We start from the raw sequence: 18,996 nt of genomic DNA on the forward strand, positions 1-18,996 counted from the left end.
GGTACACAGAAGGCTCTGTTTATGTTTGCATCTCCTTCGGGACCTATCAATGTTTTGCATGTAGCAGAAACAAATTTAAGTAATTAAGGCCTTAGGCAAATAGAGCTGCCTGTCTGTGTATCTGACTCATGGATGGTTCAGTGTTTCCTAACACACTGACACACACAGCCCTTACACCTGTAGGACCACAATCTCCGAGAGTGGGAACCCGGGGGGCTTCCTGCCTTAAGATTCAGGGAAAGTGTTTATCCATGAGGGTCATTCAGATACTCAGCAAAGCCAACCCTGTTTCAGGGGCTGGAGAGAAATTTGTACATGGTGAACTACATGTTTCTAAGAGAATTCTAGGGAGGTTGTGCATCTGTGTGGTTTTCCTGGTAAGGCACATTTCTTATAAATGGATAACCTCAAATATGAGGGTTTTCTCTCAATATCCGAATGATAGGTTTTCTTTACCTCACATTATTGTCTAATAAAAATAACATTTTTGAATGTCTCTTTCTCAAACTTCAGCCTCCTAAATCTACTATTTTCAGCAGATTATCCTTTTTGTGAATTGTGCCCACTAAGCCCATTAATTTCTGCTATCACTAAATGCGTGTGTGTGTGTGTGTGTGTGTGTGTTAGGGAACAGCAAAATCCTTACAGTGAACCAGAATTCTAGAGTGAGAGTGATAGATTACATGTCCATGCTGTGTCATATCCAATTAACTCAAATTGACTGTACACTGCATTATTCTGTTAGTGCATGGAAGATCAATAAGTATGGGGCAAATCCACCCCAGCTCTCCACTTTCCCATCCGATTCTAGTAGGTCTGAGACGGATCATGCTACTGTGATGTGTACGCCACAGCTCCGGCAGGCAGGTGGTGCATAGACACCATTCAAACTTGGCCTATTCAGTCCCAACTCCTCTAACTCTCCATTCATGCATAGCAAAACACCATCTGGTCCTATTTTGCCTCCAGCAATCACAGCTGACCAAAAACGATAATAACAGCTGTTGCAAAACAAAAGCCAAACAAAGGGGGCTGGGGCGGGGGGGAAGGAAAGGTTAGATTGAAGTCCAGTGCTGAAAAATGCTCCGTGAAGTGAGAAATGGGAAAGAAACCCTTCAGATGAATGGACGGACACAGCGGACGCCTCCTACTTAAACTTGAGATATTAATCCATCTGTCCAGAGAGCCTCCAACCTCCATCAGGTGGTAAGATATTGCAGAAATTACGCTGCGTGGAAGCATTTGAGCTTTTGTTCTTTGAGTCGGGAACTAATGACCCCGTGTCAGCTAAAAAAGAAAACTCCGTATGTTTTTTCATCACCCGGCAGAACAGGTTAATGCAAAAAATAAGTAAATAAAATATTTAGCCACAGTGATAAAATAATGTCCACACGACAGGGGGAGACACGAGAGAGAGAGAGAGAGAGAGAGAGAGAGAGAGGAGGTGGGGGCGCGGGGGCACCATTTACCAGGTGTACACTAATCAGACACCACATTTCTCATGCCTACTTTTCATTACCCAGATTTATTGCTGACCTGCAACAAAAAAAAAGTTCACCAAGTACTTACTTAAGTCTCAGGAATAGAAACCAGTGTCATGTAGAAATTGAAACACAAGCTGATTCTTAATACACCTTCATGAATCTTAGGAAAAATAATTTAGAAACAAGGTTGGGGAATTTGTTTCATGATTCAAGCCTTTTGACATTTTAAATATATAGTTTTGCCTAGTGATTAATTTTTTAAACTGTAGTAATTAAAGTATTTTTTCTCCCCCCTGGAATTGACCATCAGCGGCTTAGCAGCATTTAATCAAATGTGATAAAACCTAAGATTTATAAAATCATTTAATAGATGTTACAGCACCTGCTTCTAACTGCAAACAGTTGAAAACAGACTTCACTTGCAATTAAGTCTTATCACTAGTGACATTTTTTTCCAAGCAATTCTTCATGGGTTTTCAAAATGACAATTACAGAACTAATACACAATTACTGTCACATGTAGTTTAGCAATTAATTTTGAAGACATTTGTCTAAAGGTTTCACAACAGAATATAAAATGGTTCTTATTGTTATGTAATGTTAGTTTCAATTCCCAGCAAATCTCTCACCATCAGCTCTGCCTCTGATGGGCCTGCAGCAAGCAGATCAGTCCTTTGTGGAGGACAATTGCCCTCTTGTAGATGTGATTAGGCAGCGCTCTAAGACTGTTTGAACACTGATACCTGTCAACTAATACATCTCATGAAAAGTTTCAATTTAGACATAAATTTTTCTAGAGCAAGAAATCTATAAATTTATAATTAGAATCTCTTGCTGTTCAATATTTGTACATAATACAGAGTATGAGAGGATTATGAAATATTGAAAGCTGAATTCATTATTCATAACCCACAACATACAGTAAATATCCTTTGAAATACAACAACTTTGAGGAGTACGTGCTCCATTATTTTCTGAATGTCTTGCACATAGCGGCAATGGACAGCATCATGCACACCCTGTGCTCTCCAGATTAGGATTCTGGGCAGGGTTGACACTTGCTGTTTTTAATTTTCATTTTATCATAAGCAGTTTAAGACTGTTGCCAGTGGTAATTTGCAATTTTTATCAAGACCTCTTCATTATAGCTTCTGACAGGACAGATGCTGTAATTAATCATGCAAGACAACTGGGGATAGTGGTCACACCGCTCTCAAAGTGGAGCCGCCACAGAGCAAGAAAAGGGGGAAAGAAATGGGCACAGAAATAATTATTTTGGCTTAAGAATTAGCATTCACCATCCGTTCTAATGGCAAGAACATCACAATGCCAGCTAGTTCCAGCCCCAAATAGAGAATGATTGCTTTTTTTCTTATACTCACCTTGTACTTGCCTTTAACAAAGACTTCCAATGGTGTGTGTGTGTGTGTGCGCACATGTGTGTATTTAAATGTCCTGGTGATGGGGCTGTGCAACCCAAATTCTCAGCCAGGAATATCAGATTTCCAATAGAAAATGGAAGATGATGTTAGGGCCCAAGTTAAACTTGGGAGGTGGCCCATTTCCCCATCTTTCACGTATTCAAGGAACCAAAAGTGAAATTTGACATATCATTTTATTTGAAAAGTGAACAGTTTCCTTGTCATTGCATCAAAATACAGTCCACAGTTTTTACTGAAATGTGTTTATTCTATAGCAAGATAAAAGCATTTTTGTTTTAGTTAAGCAAAATACAAACAACTTAATTGCTGCTATCGTAACTCATAAAAAAGTATAAAACAGCATAAAAACACAATAAGCAACGTAGCCATGAATGGTTTATGTCACCAGTGTTTACGTTAAAGCCTCGTTTAGGAAAACTTTACAACACATGATATGAAAACTTACAACTTTGAAAGAAAATATTTACATTGATTATTCAGATGTGGTGTGCCTTTTAAATATTCTACCGGTATTACATCATAATAAAAACTCTTGCTTTTTCTTTTTAAATCTTAACCTTTGTAATAACTGTTTTCATTTAAGTGCATTTCCCTTTTAAAAATACAGTGTTTTTTTATTTTTCGAAACTTGTCACTCAAAACACGGGATATAATATTCACATTTCTTTCCTTCTAATTGGAATGACGAGGGCGGGCTAACAGTGGTCAGAGATATTGTTACAACATATACTGTGGTTTCATTCGGATAAAAAGTGGACAGGAGTCAATAAATGAATCTAATCACTTGCATTTTTTTTTCTGGAGAGATTTAGAAAAAAAAATAAGAGCTTTGGCAAAAGTCTGTGATTTACATTATTTTTTTTTCATGACAAAAAAAATGCCATCAACTATTCACATCATACAAACGTTTGTATGAAACTGAATCTTCATATTTCAGGTAGTTACGACTGTGCTTTTTTATTTTTTAGGGCTTCAGGAGTTCAAATAGCCTGGAAGTGCAGCTTACTCACTTCTGGAGAAATAAGGCCATTTTCTATGACTCAGAGAGGCCAGTTTATAGTCATCAGTATGTCCCAGGATTCATTAAACGGTTTGATTCACATATTGTAGGTATAGCCTGAATAAATAAAAAAAGGCATCACATAAAAGAGCACAGCTTTTCTTGTTTAAAAACAAAGTGATTTAGAGTCAGCTAAAAGGTGTTACCCAGCTACACTGTAGTTCTTATTGCCTATCTAATAGACACTTGAGAGGACCGTTTGATCTGTTACACATTTCTGCATAACCAACACCCACTTACAAGTTTCCGCCAATATGCTTTCCCCTCCTCCGCCACTCTCCTCGGCGAGCACCGATCCACCTGCCACGGCGTCTTCAGAAAATACTGACCTGCGACAATACTTGAGTCTGTGTCTGAGGCTGGATTTGCGACTGGTGCTGTTGAGAGGCTGGCTGGGGGCTCCCGATGGCGGGGATGGGGGATGTGATCTGGGAGGTGACGGGGGAGTGCTGCCGGGGGGAAGGCTGAGACTGGTGCTGCAGCTGCTGCAGCTGCTGCAGCTGGAGATGCTGCTGCAGCTGCTGCTGCAGCTGCTGTTGGTTGATTTGCTGTTGGAGATGCTGCTGCTGCTGCTGCTGCTGCTGCAGGTGCTGCTGCATGTGGTGCTGGAAATGCTGCTGCTGCATCTGCTGCTGGATCTGCTGATGCATTTGGTGCTGCTGCAGCTGCTGCTGCTGCATCTGTTGCAGCTGCTGCTGCTGCTGCTGCTGTTGCTGTTGCTGCTGCTGCTGCTGCTGCTGCTGCTGCTGCTGCAACTGCAGCTGATGCTGCTGGGTTTGCACCGAAGGGCTCACTTGGGTGGAGGGTGCTGAGCCGACCATGGTTGTTCCCATGGAGCTTAGCAGCGGAGCCCCAATGTTCGAGGGCATGTTGGCTGCAATGGTGACCGATGTGACGAGCTGGCTCATGGGAAGTCTCATGGTTAAGGGTTTGGGGGCGATGGACCTGGGGAGTGATTGTTGGAGAGTCTGAGGTGACGCTGGCACTGTCCCATGTTGAGACAGTGGAGTGTTGAGAAGGAGGGAGGATGTCAGATTGGTTGACGCCAGGGTCTGCTGAACAGAACGAATGGTCTGGGCTTCTGCTGATTCAGCGGCAGCCTGCGTTTGGGGACAGAGATTTCCAGAATGTCACAACACACAAGTGTTTAAAACGCTTCAGTATTTGAAAAATGTTCTAAGTTGATTTAAACAACAGCCCCTATTAGCCATGCCCTTTGGCTCATGCCTATTCAGTTTCCCCTGGGGTGGAGTGGCAGTCCCCTACCCGTCGAGTCTGGGCTGGCCACGTGCCTTTACATTGGCAACAGAATGTGGTGACAGTGACACTGTCCCCATTCCAAACCAACACCTCCAGAGCACTCGATCCTTTCAGCCCTCTCGGAACCCACTATCACCATGTGCACAAGGAAGACGCGTGGCTCGGTGTCCTGACTCTCAAGCCAGCTCACTGCCATGGATGTGAGTCCAGCCCCCTCCAAGCTGCAAGCTGACCCAGACAGAAGGGCAGGCTTACACCTGAAGAACAAGCCAGCTGACTGGTACTCCCTGGGAGAAAAGCTTTTCTCTATTGGCTTGGGCTTTGTGTCTGGTTGTTACGCAGCAGGATTGGAGCAAGAGATAACGGATACACATTTTATGAGCAACAATTCCCCAATATTGAATTCCATATTAACTTCACTACTGAGTACCAGGTAGTGAAAGACAATGGCAAAGAGGCTACCTGAGCTCAAATCCAGCTCCACTAGCTGACTACTTTGTGACTGGGCAAGTGACGTCACCTCTCTTTTTCTCAAGCTTCCATATTTAAAACATGGAGGCATTGGGTACTAACCCTGTGTGCAGGTTGTGAGATTTAAATTAACAGGCCTACAGGGAACACTGACCAAATGTAAACTGTGTTTATTAATTAGCAGGCACTACAACCAGAAATCTACCAGTACTAGCAAACTTCAAAGCCCTGGGTTGGCATGATTATTTATAATGGGGCTCACTTGAATGAAAGCAAAACATAACTGAATTCCCCCAGAGGTACTAAACTTAAGTACTTTACAACCTTAGTAATGTTATTATTTGCCAGCTTTTCTTGAAGATTTCCAGAATTTATCAAAAGTCTTAGATAGGGGCCAGCATTGTGGCACAGTGGGTAAAGCTGCTGCCTGGGATGCTAGCATCCTGTAAGGCTGCTGGTTCAAGTCCCAGCTGCTCCACTTGCAATCCAGCTCCCTGCTAATGTGCCTGGGAAAGCAACAGAAGATGGCCCAAATGCTTGGGCCCCTACACCCATTTAAAACCAGGAAGAAGCGCCTGGCTTTAGCATGGTCCAGCCCTGGCCATTGCAGCTATCTGGGGAGTGAATCAGTGGATGGAAGATCTGTGTGTATGTGTGTGTGTGTGTGTGTGTCTCCCTATCTTTCTGTAATTCTGCCTTTCAAATAAATAGATAAGTAAATATAGAAAAAGTCATAGATATTGGGACATCATTCAATACTCATGGAACTGAGTAACCTGTTGTAAGTTAAACAACAGATGTAGGGCTCAACACGTTGAATAAATACCTATTATATTTTATGCTGAAAACATAAAATAACCTCCACCAAAAAAGAAACAGGTTTACCAATGCAACAGTGATTGGAATAATTGATCTAAAGCCTAGTTTTTCCCTCTGAGGGTCTTGTTTGCTTGTTTGTTGTTGGGGGAAGAGGGTGGCAGAGGCACCTTGCAGGCATTAAGTGGCCAATTCGTATCTTTAATGATTGTAAGTGTTTACGTCTATATTTTTATGACTTGGATATATGAAATCCTATTGGAAGAAAGCCAGAAGTTATCATTTACATAGTTACCCAATGAAGGGCAAGTCATCTCTGCCAGCTTCAGTCTGAAAAAATGTGAGCTTCCTAAAGCACCACCCATAGGCAGGCAGCTCTCTGCCTTACAAAAGCTCAATGGGGTGCATGCTGCTAGAGGGTCACCCTCTAAAATCTCAGGGTAAAAAGAGCCTGTAGATACTCAAAATTACCTTCCAAACACCATTAGGTCACCTGTGAAGTAGGACGCATATGGTTTAATACATATGAGCACGCACATAATTCTTAGGTGCTTTAATATTTTTAAATCACCAAGTTAGTCTTAAGGCAGAAACACAAGAGACATCTCTATTTAGATATCCAGGCAGCTGCATCACTCCCTGGCCACTGAAGCCATCTGGGGAGCGAACCAGAGGTTGGAGGATCTCTCTCTCTCTCTCTAACTCTGACTTTCAAATAAATAAGCAATTATTAATTAAATTAAATTAAAAAAAGCACACCATTAGCATCTATTGCATATTTTTGGTTCAGGTGGAAATTATCCTAAATTCATACCTCAAGGGCTAGTTAACTCCCAGGTCTCTGAATGTAAGTGTAGGAGCCACTGAAACTGCATTTACTGAATTACGATCACAACAAAACTGAACCACATTCTAGATTTGTTCTTTTTAGATTCAGTCTATTGGTTTCGCAGTGTGATGGAAGTCCATTTGCAAGTGTGTCTGAACACTGATTCTGGTATTCAGTGTGTAGCTTTTAAGTTACCCTTTGTAAGCCAGTGATGGTGGTTATTTCCTAAATGCCTTTTGAGCAACTGGTTCTTGGCTTAAATCCACATATGGTCAATTATTCATGCCCTAATGCACAAAGATCACCTATACCTGCTTCTGGGTGAATGAATGAATAAATGATCCACTTAAGGACATTCTCCATTCACTTCATTCCATCTAATTAACGACCCACTCTATTCCTCAATTCCTAACCTCTGCAGCCCATTCAATCCCTTGTTTACTGCCAATGTGCCAGATCAGTATATTGTCCGATGTCTGTCTTCCAGAGCCTTAGAGAAAAGCTTTTGCTAGAGACCTGATAAATGTTTTCTCTTTCTAATGATGTGGGAAGGGTCCCTAGAGCTGTCAACAAAGGCGGGGGGACCTCTGTTGATTTGCTTCTGAGCAGCTGCCAGTGGGAGAGCTTAACATGAAGAAGAAACAACTCAGGTGACGAACAGAGAAAAGGGAGTCAACCCTTTGAAAACGGGGCTTTGAGACCCTGTGTTGTACTTGAGATAACAACAATGACAATAAAATCGCATCCCTGCTCGCCAGAAGCGCATCAAAAGCAAAAACGTATGAGTTCAAGTGATCCCCGCAAAGCCTTTTGAATTCTAGGAAGGCAAAGACAACATTAGTTACGATGGTAAAATAACGTTAAGAGCTCGTGCTCCTCTAGGGATCAAGGTAATACTAATAACCTGGAGTAGCATTTGCGTTGGGATATTGCTGCATATTACAATAATCAGGCCCATTGCACACACGCTGTATGTATAATACATATACTATTTGTGAGTACTTTTGGAGCACACTTGATTTTAAATAATCATGAAGTTTATTTATTTATATGATATGGAACAGTTTGGTCAAAAATGCAATACTGTCTATTAGAATAAAGTAACCACTGGAGAATTTATGACATCATGGCCCAAAAAAAAAAAAAAAAAAAAAAAAGAGCCTAACAAACATATCTCCCAGTCTACATAAAAGACATTAACATGATCCCAACCCCTGACCAAACGAAAGATTTAGAGGCTCTACAAAACATATCTCGGCAGCTACATCCTATCGATAGAAAGAGCGGCAAATCTTTTGGAAACACTTTAGATTCAGCTGCTTAAATGAACTTATGTTTGTTGTGTCATCATTCTAATCTCCAGTAGAAATAAACAAGCTTCTTTTCTTTTTTTTTTTTTTGACAGGCAGAATGGATAATGAGAGAGAGAGACAGAGAGAAAGGTCTTCCTTTGCCGTTGGTTCACCCTCCAATGGCCGCCGCGGCCAGCGCACCGCGCTGATCCAAAGGCAGGAGCCAGGTGCTTCTCCTGGTCTCCCATGGGGTGCAGGGCCCAAGCACTTGGGTCATCCTCCACTGCACTCCCTGGCCACAGCAGAGGGCTGGCCTGGAAGAGGGGCAACCGGGACAGAATCCAGCGCCCTGACCGGGACTAGAACCCGGTGTGCCGGCGCCGCAAGGGGGAGGATTAGCCTAGTGAGCTGCGGCGCCGGCTAAACAAGCTTCTGAGGTGTTTGAGATGCCGTCGTGATGGCCTCTTAGGGCAGTGGCACGCGTGTGCTCATGGCTGGAGGGCTGTGTCCCGCGCTCTTACCTTAGAGACGAGGCTGGCCCTGTATGCAGCAAGGGCCTTCAGGTACTCTTTCTTGGCAGCTTCTGTTTTCCTTTTATAAACCTATTAAAAGACCACAATTAGCACCACTTTAGCGGAGACGTTCTCAGCTATGAGCTCATAGAAACATAATTCACATAAAAAGTGGGTCTCTGTGGCATTGACTTTGAAACGTACACACACATACACACACACACACATGCTGAGATATTAAAACAGAGTAAAACCCTGTGCCCTCACTGAAGCCCAATTGTTTACTATTGCAAATGATAAAAAGATTTCACGTTGCAGCGGAGAGTGTTTTGAGAGCAGCGGCCGAAGGCCTCGTGCTAAGACGATAAATAAGGTGGCAGAATAATAAGCCTTGCTGCAAATGGCTTAAATTATGGAAAGTAATGAGTTTATCCACCAATGTCTTTTTTACCTCCCACACATTTCTATACTGCACCAAATAAAAGAATAAAAAATGAGGACAGGTAAAGTGTGTGAAGACAAAAAGAACAGATGCAGGACTTTCAACTACAGCTTTCTGTGGCAGGAAAAAAAAAAAAGAAATAGAGAAAGATGGGCGATTTCCATTAGGGAGGCTCACGAGCTACATAAACAAGCCCCAGCGTGTCCAGCGTAACTCGGGCTTCCTCTCCTTCAGTGGTCTCGCCCACAGCTCGACTTTCTCTCCAGAGTTTAAAAGTTAGGGGCAGTGATTCGGCATGTCCTTAAAATGAACTTTCTGAGATAGAAAATCAGTCTGCTAGCAGGATGCTTCAAAAAGTTCATGGAAAATGGAATTCAAAGAGTAGCGTATACTGTTGTCTTCCAAAAATCAAAATCTACACATAGGTGTTTTTTTTTTTTTTATTATACTCATTCCTCACGAGCTTTCTGACGACTCCCTTATATGCATTGCTTCAAAATTTTTTTTGCATAAAAATATACTTCTCTTTTTAATCCCATTTTCCTCAAACATTCTAAAGGATCCTCTTAGTGTGACACTCACTGCAAATAAACAGGACAGTCCTATAGTTCCACCATCCCACTGAAGCAAGCTACTCGGAATGAGTTCATGAAACAAGTTTATGATTTGTAAAGAAAAATCGGGTTTTCCACTCTGGATTCCGGGAACAATTATTCAGTTTTATCACTCATAGCGGCCCTTCCTTCTGTGGATACGGAAAAGTTAACTCCCATTAATGGTAATTGGAGTTTCATGCAAGGAGCAAGGGGAGGATCGACCCCCAAGGATCCCATTCTTCTCTTCATTTGTGCGGAGGAGTTGTGCAGGCAAGGAGAGGAGACTAAGCCCCTGAGGAAGTATCTCCCACCAGCATGGCTAATCTCTGAATACCTCTCACACTGCCTAGCTTTCAAATGAACTTGGAATAAAATTTCAAATGCCCAGTGATAATAATGAGACATGCAGAGGCAGCTTCAAAGTTTGGAAACCCACCAGGATAGCACAAGGGTTCAGAAACATGATCAATGGAAAGGCAAGCAGGATGGCCCTAATCCCTTTGTAGTGCTCTTTTTGAACAAAGGGGAAAAATTCCACATTATTTAAAATGAAAAGATTATCATCAAAAGTTTACGCTTGCAGGCTATTGCCTGGATTTCTTCCAAACCTCCTCGGAAGGGACTGTGAACGTGCATCCTTAACCTGACCGAGAAATCCATCCAGCAGGAGAGTCTGGGCTTAAATGCTTGTGTGTTTTAACTCCACGGCTTAGGAAAGCTTTCATAAGACGCAGTCATATTAAGTGAAAGGGAGCGCCCGGAAAAGGTGCATGGAACATTCTAGCGGTCTGAATCTTTGCCTCACCTGCTTTTGTTCTTCTCCAAGACTGTCCCACATCGATGCTACGATTTTTGAGACCTCGCCAAAGGTTGCATTGGGGTTTTGACCTTTGATGGCAGCCTGTGTGTCTCTGAAAAACAGGGCATATGCCGACACTGGCTTCTGTGGCTCATTGGGGTCTTTCTTTTTCTTTTTCTTTGGAGTCTTGGGCTTCTTGCCACAGTCAGGAGCTGCTCTTTTCTCTCCAATGGCCTGCAAAGCAGGAAGAAAAGTCACTGCCTAGGATGTTCTTGCAGAGAATGCAGTAAAAGTTAACTCAGCTCTACAATGGTTCTTTTAAGGGTTTTGCTTAGCATTGTCAACAGATGAATCACCACCACCTTGGGGGAGGGGTAAATTTGCTTAGAGTTAACTGGACAGCAGAGATTAGCATTTAGAACATTGATTAATGAGGCCCAGAAGTATCTTCAATACATTCACAACATATGCTCTAAATAGCAATTATGAGTAATGAGAAACAGAACACTTTGTACCAGGCAATGCTATATATATGCTCTGCTACCCACATCTCCATAAACAAAATATTTTACATTTTCAGAGGCTTTAGATGTCAAACCTAAATAATATTCAGGACATTGATCATATTCAGATATTTGAAACCAGGTCCCTTCCCATAGTCAAGGCCATATGCATGATTGGTCTGAATTGATTTTTAGGCTAATTTTTTTTTTTACCAGAATGTCACTTTGCTAATGGATTTCAATAAACTCAAACGAAAAGGAGCTATAATCTTCACACCTGGGCGATAAGGGTAAGATACTCTACTTTCTAAAGACTAGGATAACAAGAAATGTTCCCCATAAATATGAACAATTTTATGTATCAATTAATAAAAAAGTATCAAAATCACTATAGCTAGAGAAAGAAATGAATACTCTCTATAAAGTAAAAAATCTATGGAAGCAACAGTTGATAGTTAAATGTTACGAGCACAGCTCCCTAAATTCATGTAATACTAAGCTCTTATTTGCCTGCTATCACCATCTAATTTCACTGATTTTATATTTATCAGAGAAGTGGAGGAAGTGATTTATGAACCTTATTTTAAGCCCATGTTACAGTATGAGTATATTGAAGATGATTTTGCAGTTAACTTCAGCAAGAATCCTCAAGTGTTTGACAAAATCTATTTTAAAAGCCAGCCATGGGCAAGATCAACTGAGATAGATTCAAGTTACTAACAGATTGGTTTTTAATGGCTTTGGATCCTAATTCAAATTTCCTTGAGTATTATTACTTTCTGAATAACAGTCATCTGGAATTTAATTCAATTATTAAATTCTTAGAGAGAAAACTGATAAGCGATTTTCTTTCCTTGAGAACGCTGAACCTCACGGTGTTGCGAAACCACTGGCTATTTTTAGGAGGGCCTACTGTTTGCGCTGTTTGAGTGATAACAACATCCATACTTTCCACAAGTCATGACATGCTTCAGAGAATGTAAGATCTGATCTCACCTCTTATCCAAAATGCCAGTTTTCATAACTCATACAATTAGCTCAATAATTCTGTGGACCTCATCATCTTTTTTTTCCAAATGCTCAAATTAAGTGAGACTTGTTTAATTCTATTTAATGAATCTGTACTTACAAGTGAGTCAGATGGCTTTCAGTCAGAGCTTTAATTGGAGCCAAGTTTTCCTTTAAGGAAAACATTATTTTCACAAGAAAAAAAATTACATATACACAGATTTTTCTAATTGAGTCAAACAATTATATTCTTGTCCTAGGAGAATATTTGGCACTGTGAATGCCAATAAAACCCTGACCAATGGCAAGATGAAAGTAAGCTTCAGTGCAGATTTTTCCAAAGAAGAGGAATTCAACTGTATTCTCTATTAAACAATTTTCAAAAGTCGACAACCATGGATGTCATTTTTGGAAAATATGACTTGCCCTAATCGTTAAGGATAAATCAGAAATGAAGAATCCCACAGTTTAAACAAAACCTCAGAGTTAATTCTCCCAAAGGAACTTTTGTGTAGTTGACCTAAAAGGGTTGGAACAGCTGGAGAAATAGCTTTGCCCAAAAGAGACAATCAATGATCATTTTAATCTTCCTTCCTTAGCTAAGTTGCTTAAAAGTAAACAAATTGGATTCCCTTCTTCACATAAAACCAAGGCCCTGCTCAAACCGGAGCTCACAAGTAGTCACATAAAAGGATCTCTTTAGACATGATAACTTCAGTCTGGTACAGAGAGGATATTACGATCAGTGGACATAAGTAGAGCGGAAGCAACCCAGTTGAAGGTGCAATGGCCAACAGCAACCTAGCTGACTTATACTCCTTGCGTTTCTTCTGCCATTGTTTCTCCCTGGCCCACATTCAAGTCCTTGGGTCTGAGTATTAGCACCCCCGGCCTTACCAGTTCAGCATTTACCATCAGTGTACCTGGGATACTCACTTGATGCTGTAGACCAAACACTTCCTCTTGAAATCCCTTTGATTTCCACAGAACTCTAACCCCCCTCCTCTTTCGTTCACCCTTGTCAATCGTTTCTAGTACCTCTTCTTCCGTTTGCCACTTAAAAATAAACCATGCTCCGAGTTCTAGCTTTGACTTGCTCTCTATGAAACTCTGATTATTTCCACATCTTCTATTTATGGGCTGATGCTCTCCATGAATGGACTTTTGGACTCAACCAAATGTGCTGAACTCTCAGCTTCCCCCAGGGGGAAACACACCTCTCTCTCCTGGTTGATCCTCTCCTTTGTGGATTTCCATGCTGGCTCTCAAAGTAAAATCTAATTCATCTCTTACTTCTTTAAATTCTAATGGCTAGGCCGGCGCCGCGGCTCACTAGGCTAATCCTCCGCCTTGTGGCGCCGGCACACTGGGTTCTAGTCCTGGTCGGGGCACTGGATTCTGTCCCGGTTGCCCCTCTTCCAGGCCAGCTCTCTGCTGTGGCCAGGGAGTGCAGTGGAGGATGGCCCAAGTGCTTGGGCCCTGCACCCCATGGGAGACCAGGAGAAGCACCTGGCTCCTGTCATCAGATCAGGGCGATGCGCCGGCCGCAGTGCGCCAGCCATGGCGGCCAATGGAGGGTGAACCAACGGCAAAGGAAGACCTTTCTCTCTGTCTCTCTCTCTCACTGTCCACTCTGCCTGTCAAAATAAATAAATAAATAAATAAAATAAAATAAAAAATAAAAAAATTCTAATGGATAGCCCAAATCTTAACGATTCTTTCATGTTTATGTTTTTATTTGTTTGAAAGGCAGAGACACAGGCTGACAAGAAAGAGATTAAAAAAAAAAAAAACTACTTGATGGTTTGCTCCCCAAATGCCCTCAACGGCTGAGGCCAAGCCGGGATGAAGACTGTGAATTCAATTCAAGGGTCCCCCACAAGCATGGCAGGGACTCGAGCCAGCACCTGCTGCCTCTCAGAGTGCACATGAGCAGGAAGCTGGAGTCAGGAGCTGGAGCCAGGACTCGAACTCAGGTGCTTGATGGGATAAGGACACCCAAGCAGCATCTTAATCGCTATACCAAATGCCCACCCCTGACTCATCCTCTTCCATGTTTCATTTTAATCTGGTGTTTCCTGCACCCATTCCTTCCTTTCATGAAAGCAAGCCCAAACAAAGGGTCTTCTGATTGGTTTTCTTTTCTCTGGTCTTCCCTTTGTGAATGCATTCTGTATAGAACTAAAGCATACATTCCCTTCTGCCATTCTTCCATGCAAATAATTCATCAGTTCTCAATTACCAACAGAAGGAAGGCCACCCCCATTTTAAGAAATTTGTTCTTTCAACTTCTATTGCTTTCCTCCCCCATGTCAAACTCCATGATACCCATAAATTGACAAGTACTTTCCATTGCTCTACATTGTTCCTCTCCCAGAATACTGGCCTCTCTCTTCTGCCTCACAAACTTTTATGCATCCTCTCAGACCTAATTCAAATACAACCTTCTCAATAAAGTCTTCTTCAAAGCACTCTCCCAAGCAGAATCAATTATAATCTCAGCACAGCAGATACATCCATTATACACTAATCACATCTGGAGCTGGTTTTAAACATTGTTATTCAACCCCAGTGGGGAGTCTCCTGGGCAGTGACTCCCTTGTACAATTTTATATCCTGAGAACCAAGCGAGATGCCGAGCACAGAGTAGGTACTCAACATAAGTAATTGTGGACTATTATAGTATTCTCTTTCATTCAAGTTCTTTAGTCTAGGCATTCAGAAGTCATACCTGCAGGTAAGTTTTTATTTCAAACTATGCATATTTAAAATATGTACATTTTCCCATGATGTAAAATGGCAAAGATGTAAAACGATTAGAATTTACCAAGTGACAAACATCACTGGTGGCACAAAGCTGACAAATGTGGCAGGAAGTTCAGCCAACAACCTGGCTGAAATGTGCTCACATGAACATCAACTCAGAAGCAGAGCAATTGAAGACTTTTGGAAAGTGCAGAATGTCCGGAAATTTCTGGAAAAGGAAGGCAATCCCTCCCTTTTCCAGAGTAGGAAAATGAGACCTGCAAGAGGTAAATGACTTGCCCAATGCCTTATTACCAGCAGGAGTAATCTCCCAATCTGCAGTTCAATCAATTTCTACCACATAAAAACACATAGATGAGTGAAGAAACAAATGGAAACCATTCCAAATGTAAATGTTACTCCGAATCCATAGAGAAGAAGGTAAGACCATAAACGAAACTCCGAGACTCGAGCCGGGGGAGAGCCTGTATTCTCTGGTAGGTTCCATACGAGGGCAGCTCTAACTTACTCTGTTGGCGTCGTCTGCATCCTCTTCATTGATGGAGCTGGAAGGGGATGGAGTAGCTGACTTGCTTGCCGGAGGCGAAGGAGACGTGTGGGGCATGCTGGCACTTCCCAAATTCAACCCCAGCTGGGCACTGAGCTGAGACTGGTTGATGGTGGTGAGCTGGGCAGGAGGCATGATCCCAGAGCGAGCAGCCTCGGTCATGTGGACGATGGACCTCATGGTCAAGGTGGGATCCTGGCGGTACTGTGAAACTTGTGTGTGGTTCTGATCCTACAGAGGCGACAGTTGGGAAGGGAAAGGATTTTAGTTTCCCAAATATCAGTGAATTTAGAACGTTAGCAGCTCCTTAGGCAGATTTAAGCTGTTACAGAATTAGGATTTCTAGGAATTTCCTAAATAAAAGGACCCACACCAGAAAGGTTAAAAAAAAAAAAAAAACCTAAAAGCACAAAACCCAAATACCCAGCAAAAGCTATTTCATGATAGAGTTGCCATTGAATACAGCCTTTAAAAAAAAGATGACTATTAGCACAAGGAAAGATAAACTTCCAATTCTTGCTTCTCATTGAGGAAACCGGTGTCAGGGGAAGGGTTGCAGCCGAGACTCAATCCTCTCCAGGCTCAACAACTGGTTTCCACCTTTCTCAGACACCGAGCTCTGGTTCCATCAGCCTCCATCCAGCTCTGGGAGAGAAGGAGATCAGGGCTTTGTTTTATCTTTCCAGGAACACATCCGAGAGGCTAGGGGAGCACAAAGCTTTGGCTTCCAGAGCTAGCATCTGTTTGCCTCGGGGCACCCTTTCTGTAGAACCCTCTGCGGTTAACCGGAGGTCATTTCCATTCTGAACTACACTGTCCACGGCATCTGGAAGTCATTCAGTATCTTTGGGGTTGGATATCACTTTGTTCATTTAAACCTACTTTGCTCTCCCTTGTTCCACGCACCACAATGTAATGTGCTAATGGATTTGCTGAAATATGTAGAAAGCAAAGGTAGTGATCATCAGAATTAGCTTTCTCTCAAAGTTACGGCAGTCACTTCAAAAGTAGCCTTCTCTGCTTCTGGAAGTCATACAATAGGGTTTGGAGCTGTTATGGCTGCTTTTTCTTTCTTTCAAATTCCAAAGAATCAAAATATGCAGACATGCTTTTCAAATGACTTACTTTAAGACTTGTCATTTAGAGTGAGTCTGTGATTTTACTGAAACCAAATTCTCTTGACTCGTAATGACCCAGAATCTAATTTTATACAGAAGCCCATGAATTCCTAACTGTTCCTCTTTTAGTCTTTCTGATAAGGCTTATTTTTGTTCTTACAGAATATATTGTAAATAACAAAATTAGAGAATTGGGTATCTTAGCATTGAACATATAAAAGGCACAATAGAAAAAGGTAAGCCAAGGAAACAGGTTGCATAAAATTATGGTCTACCTTTACAACAAAGTGTTAGGAATGCTTTTAAAAATAATGAATTTAATTTATGCATACTGACTGAGGGTAAGGCTTTCTCTTCTTGGCTTTGCTGACATTGGGGGCCCGGTAATTGCTTTTTCCCCTGTCCATGGTAGGCTCTTTAGCAGCATCCCCAACCACTATACTACCTACTAGAAGCTGAGAGCAACCCCTTCCCCCTGCAGTCAGATCAGTGAGAAGGTCTCCGGACTTTGCACCCTGTGCACGAAGATCACTCTTGGGTGAGAACCAGGGACTAGAGTGATAGCCAAGATACACCAAGTGAAAAACAAGCCTCAACATAATTACAGAATATAGTCCTTTTATGTTCAAAAACCAAGCAATCAAGAAAACAAAACAAAAAAATAAAAACTTATATCCAAGTTATTAATATTGGTTATAGCATAAGGGGTAGTTTGGGAGGGAGAGGAGAGGAAAATCTTAACTTTCCCATTTGCATCTCTTTGTCAGGCTATCATCAAAATACAAAAAAGAAATAAATAAAATCCACAACACTTCAGGCAGGAAAACCCAATGTGATAACACAAGTGGTTAAAACAATCTGTACCTAATTGCTAGGTTTAAATATTCGATCTATAAATTTCCCATTTCTATTAAATCTCTTTGGATTCCTGGGGAAATCTGTCCCACGTATCAGAACACACTCATGCATCCTTGTCTCATTGGCAATGTACTGTTCTGCCATTCCTAAAATATGACATTCTATTGGCAGGTGTCCTGCAGACTTGTAATTTTTTTAATTACCATTGTACCACAACATTTCCCCATTTTGTCTAGAAAATTTGAGCTACCTGTCTGCTTTCCATGTTTTATTGAAATTCAACCACTGCTCATTTACTCCACTTCCACTCTGTCCCCCAACTACTGGCAAGTAAGCATCTATCTTGTTCTTAATTTTACTCTCCACATACATCTTTCAGGATGCTTTTAAAGACCTTTCAGGAGCTGGTGCTTTGGCATAGTGGGTAAGGCCACTGCCTGCAGCACTGGCCTTCCATATGGGCACCAGTTCGAGTCCCAGCTGCTCAACTTCCCATCCAGCTCTCTGCTAATGAGCCTGGGAAGGCAGCAGATGATGGTCAAAGTCCTTGGGTCCCTGCACCCATGTAAGAGATCCAGAAGAAGCTCATGGCTCCTGGCCCTGGATAGGCCCAGCTCCAGCTGTTGTAGCCATTTGGGGAGTGAACCAGCAGATGGAAGTACTCTGTCTTTCTCTCTGTCTCTCCCCCAGCTTCTCTTTCTGTGTAGCTCTACCTTTCAAATAAATATGTCTTAAAAAAAGACCTTTCAGGTTTACATAACTCTAGATGTTTTCAAGTATCTACAAGCAAATTTTCACAGTACATTTAAATTAAGTGTTTTAATTCTGATTGCATAATACTAAATTACTTAACTGGCATGCCCATGAAATATGATAATCTGATTTATGCAGGTTTCTCATTAACAGGAGTTACTTTGCTTTCTCTGCTCCATTGCCTGTGAAAATCAGCACATTGCCTGACTGGCCCCACAACTCTAGCATTTCCAACAGATCTCTTTGTCACAGAGAAGGCCAAAAAGTACATGTTCTTGGCTCTATCAGCTCTTCCAGGAATCCACTTAGATTTATGCCTTAAGCATGGGTCTATTTGCTTGGGACAGCTACTGATGAGCAGCCAATATTCACTGTTACTAGAAGGGTACCTTTACTTTGCATTTACTATGTGCCTGGATGTGTTACACATAATATGCATT

General features: G+C 41.8%; 1 protein-coding gene across 3 annotated transcripts in view; it reads right to left on the reverse strand.

Annotated features, from left to right (window-relative positions):
- Positions 1 to 3,080: 3,080 nt before the first annotated feature.
- Positions 3,081 to 18,996, reverse strand: part of TOX3 (TOX high mobility group box family member 3) — a 114,083-nt gene continuing 98,167 nt past the window's right edge. For all 3 annotated transcript variants that reach the window (XM_070062678.1, XM_051846759.2, XM_070062677.1), the window contains exons 4-7: positions 15,789 to 16,058; positions 11,010 to 11,237; positions 9,176 to 9,256; positions 3,081 to 5,086 (exon numbers count right to left, since the gene is read on the reverse strand). In XM_070062678.1, coding sequence (XP_069918779.1) covers positions 4,301 to 5,086; positions 9,176 to 9,256; positions 11,010 to 11,237; positions 15,789 to 16,058 — 1,365 coding nt within the window. In that variant the 3' untranslated portion in view covers positions 3,081 to 4,300. The remainder of the gene's footprint in view (positions 5,087 to 9,175; positions 9,257 to 11,009; positions 11,238 to 15,788; positions 16,059 to 18,996) is intronic.

The sequence above is a fragment of the Oryctolagus cuniculus genome, chromosome 18 (genome assembly GCF_964237555.1).
Source record: "Oryctolagus cuniculus chromosome 18, mOryCun1.1, whole genome shotgun sequence".
Taxonomy (NCBI): Eukaryota; Metazoa; Chordata; class Mammalia; order Lagomorpha; family Leporidae; genus Oryctolagus; species Oryctolagus cuniculus.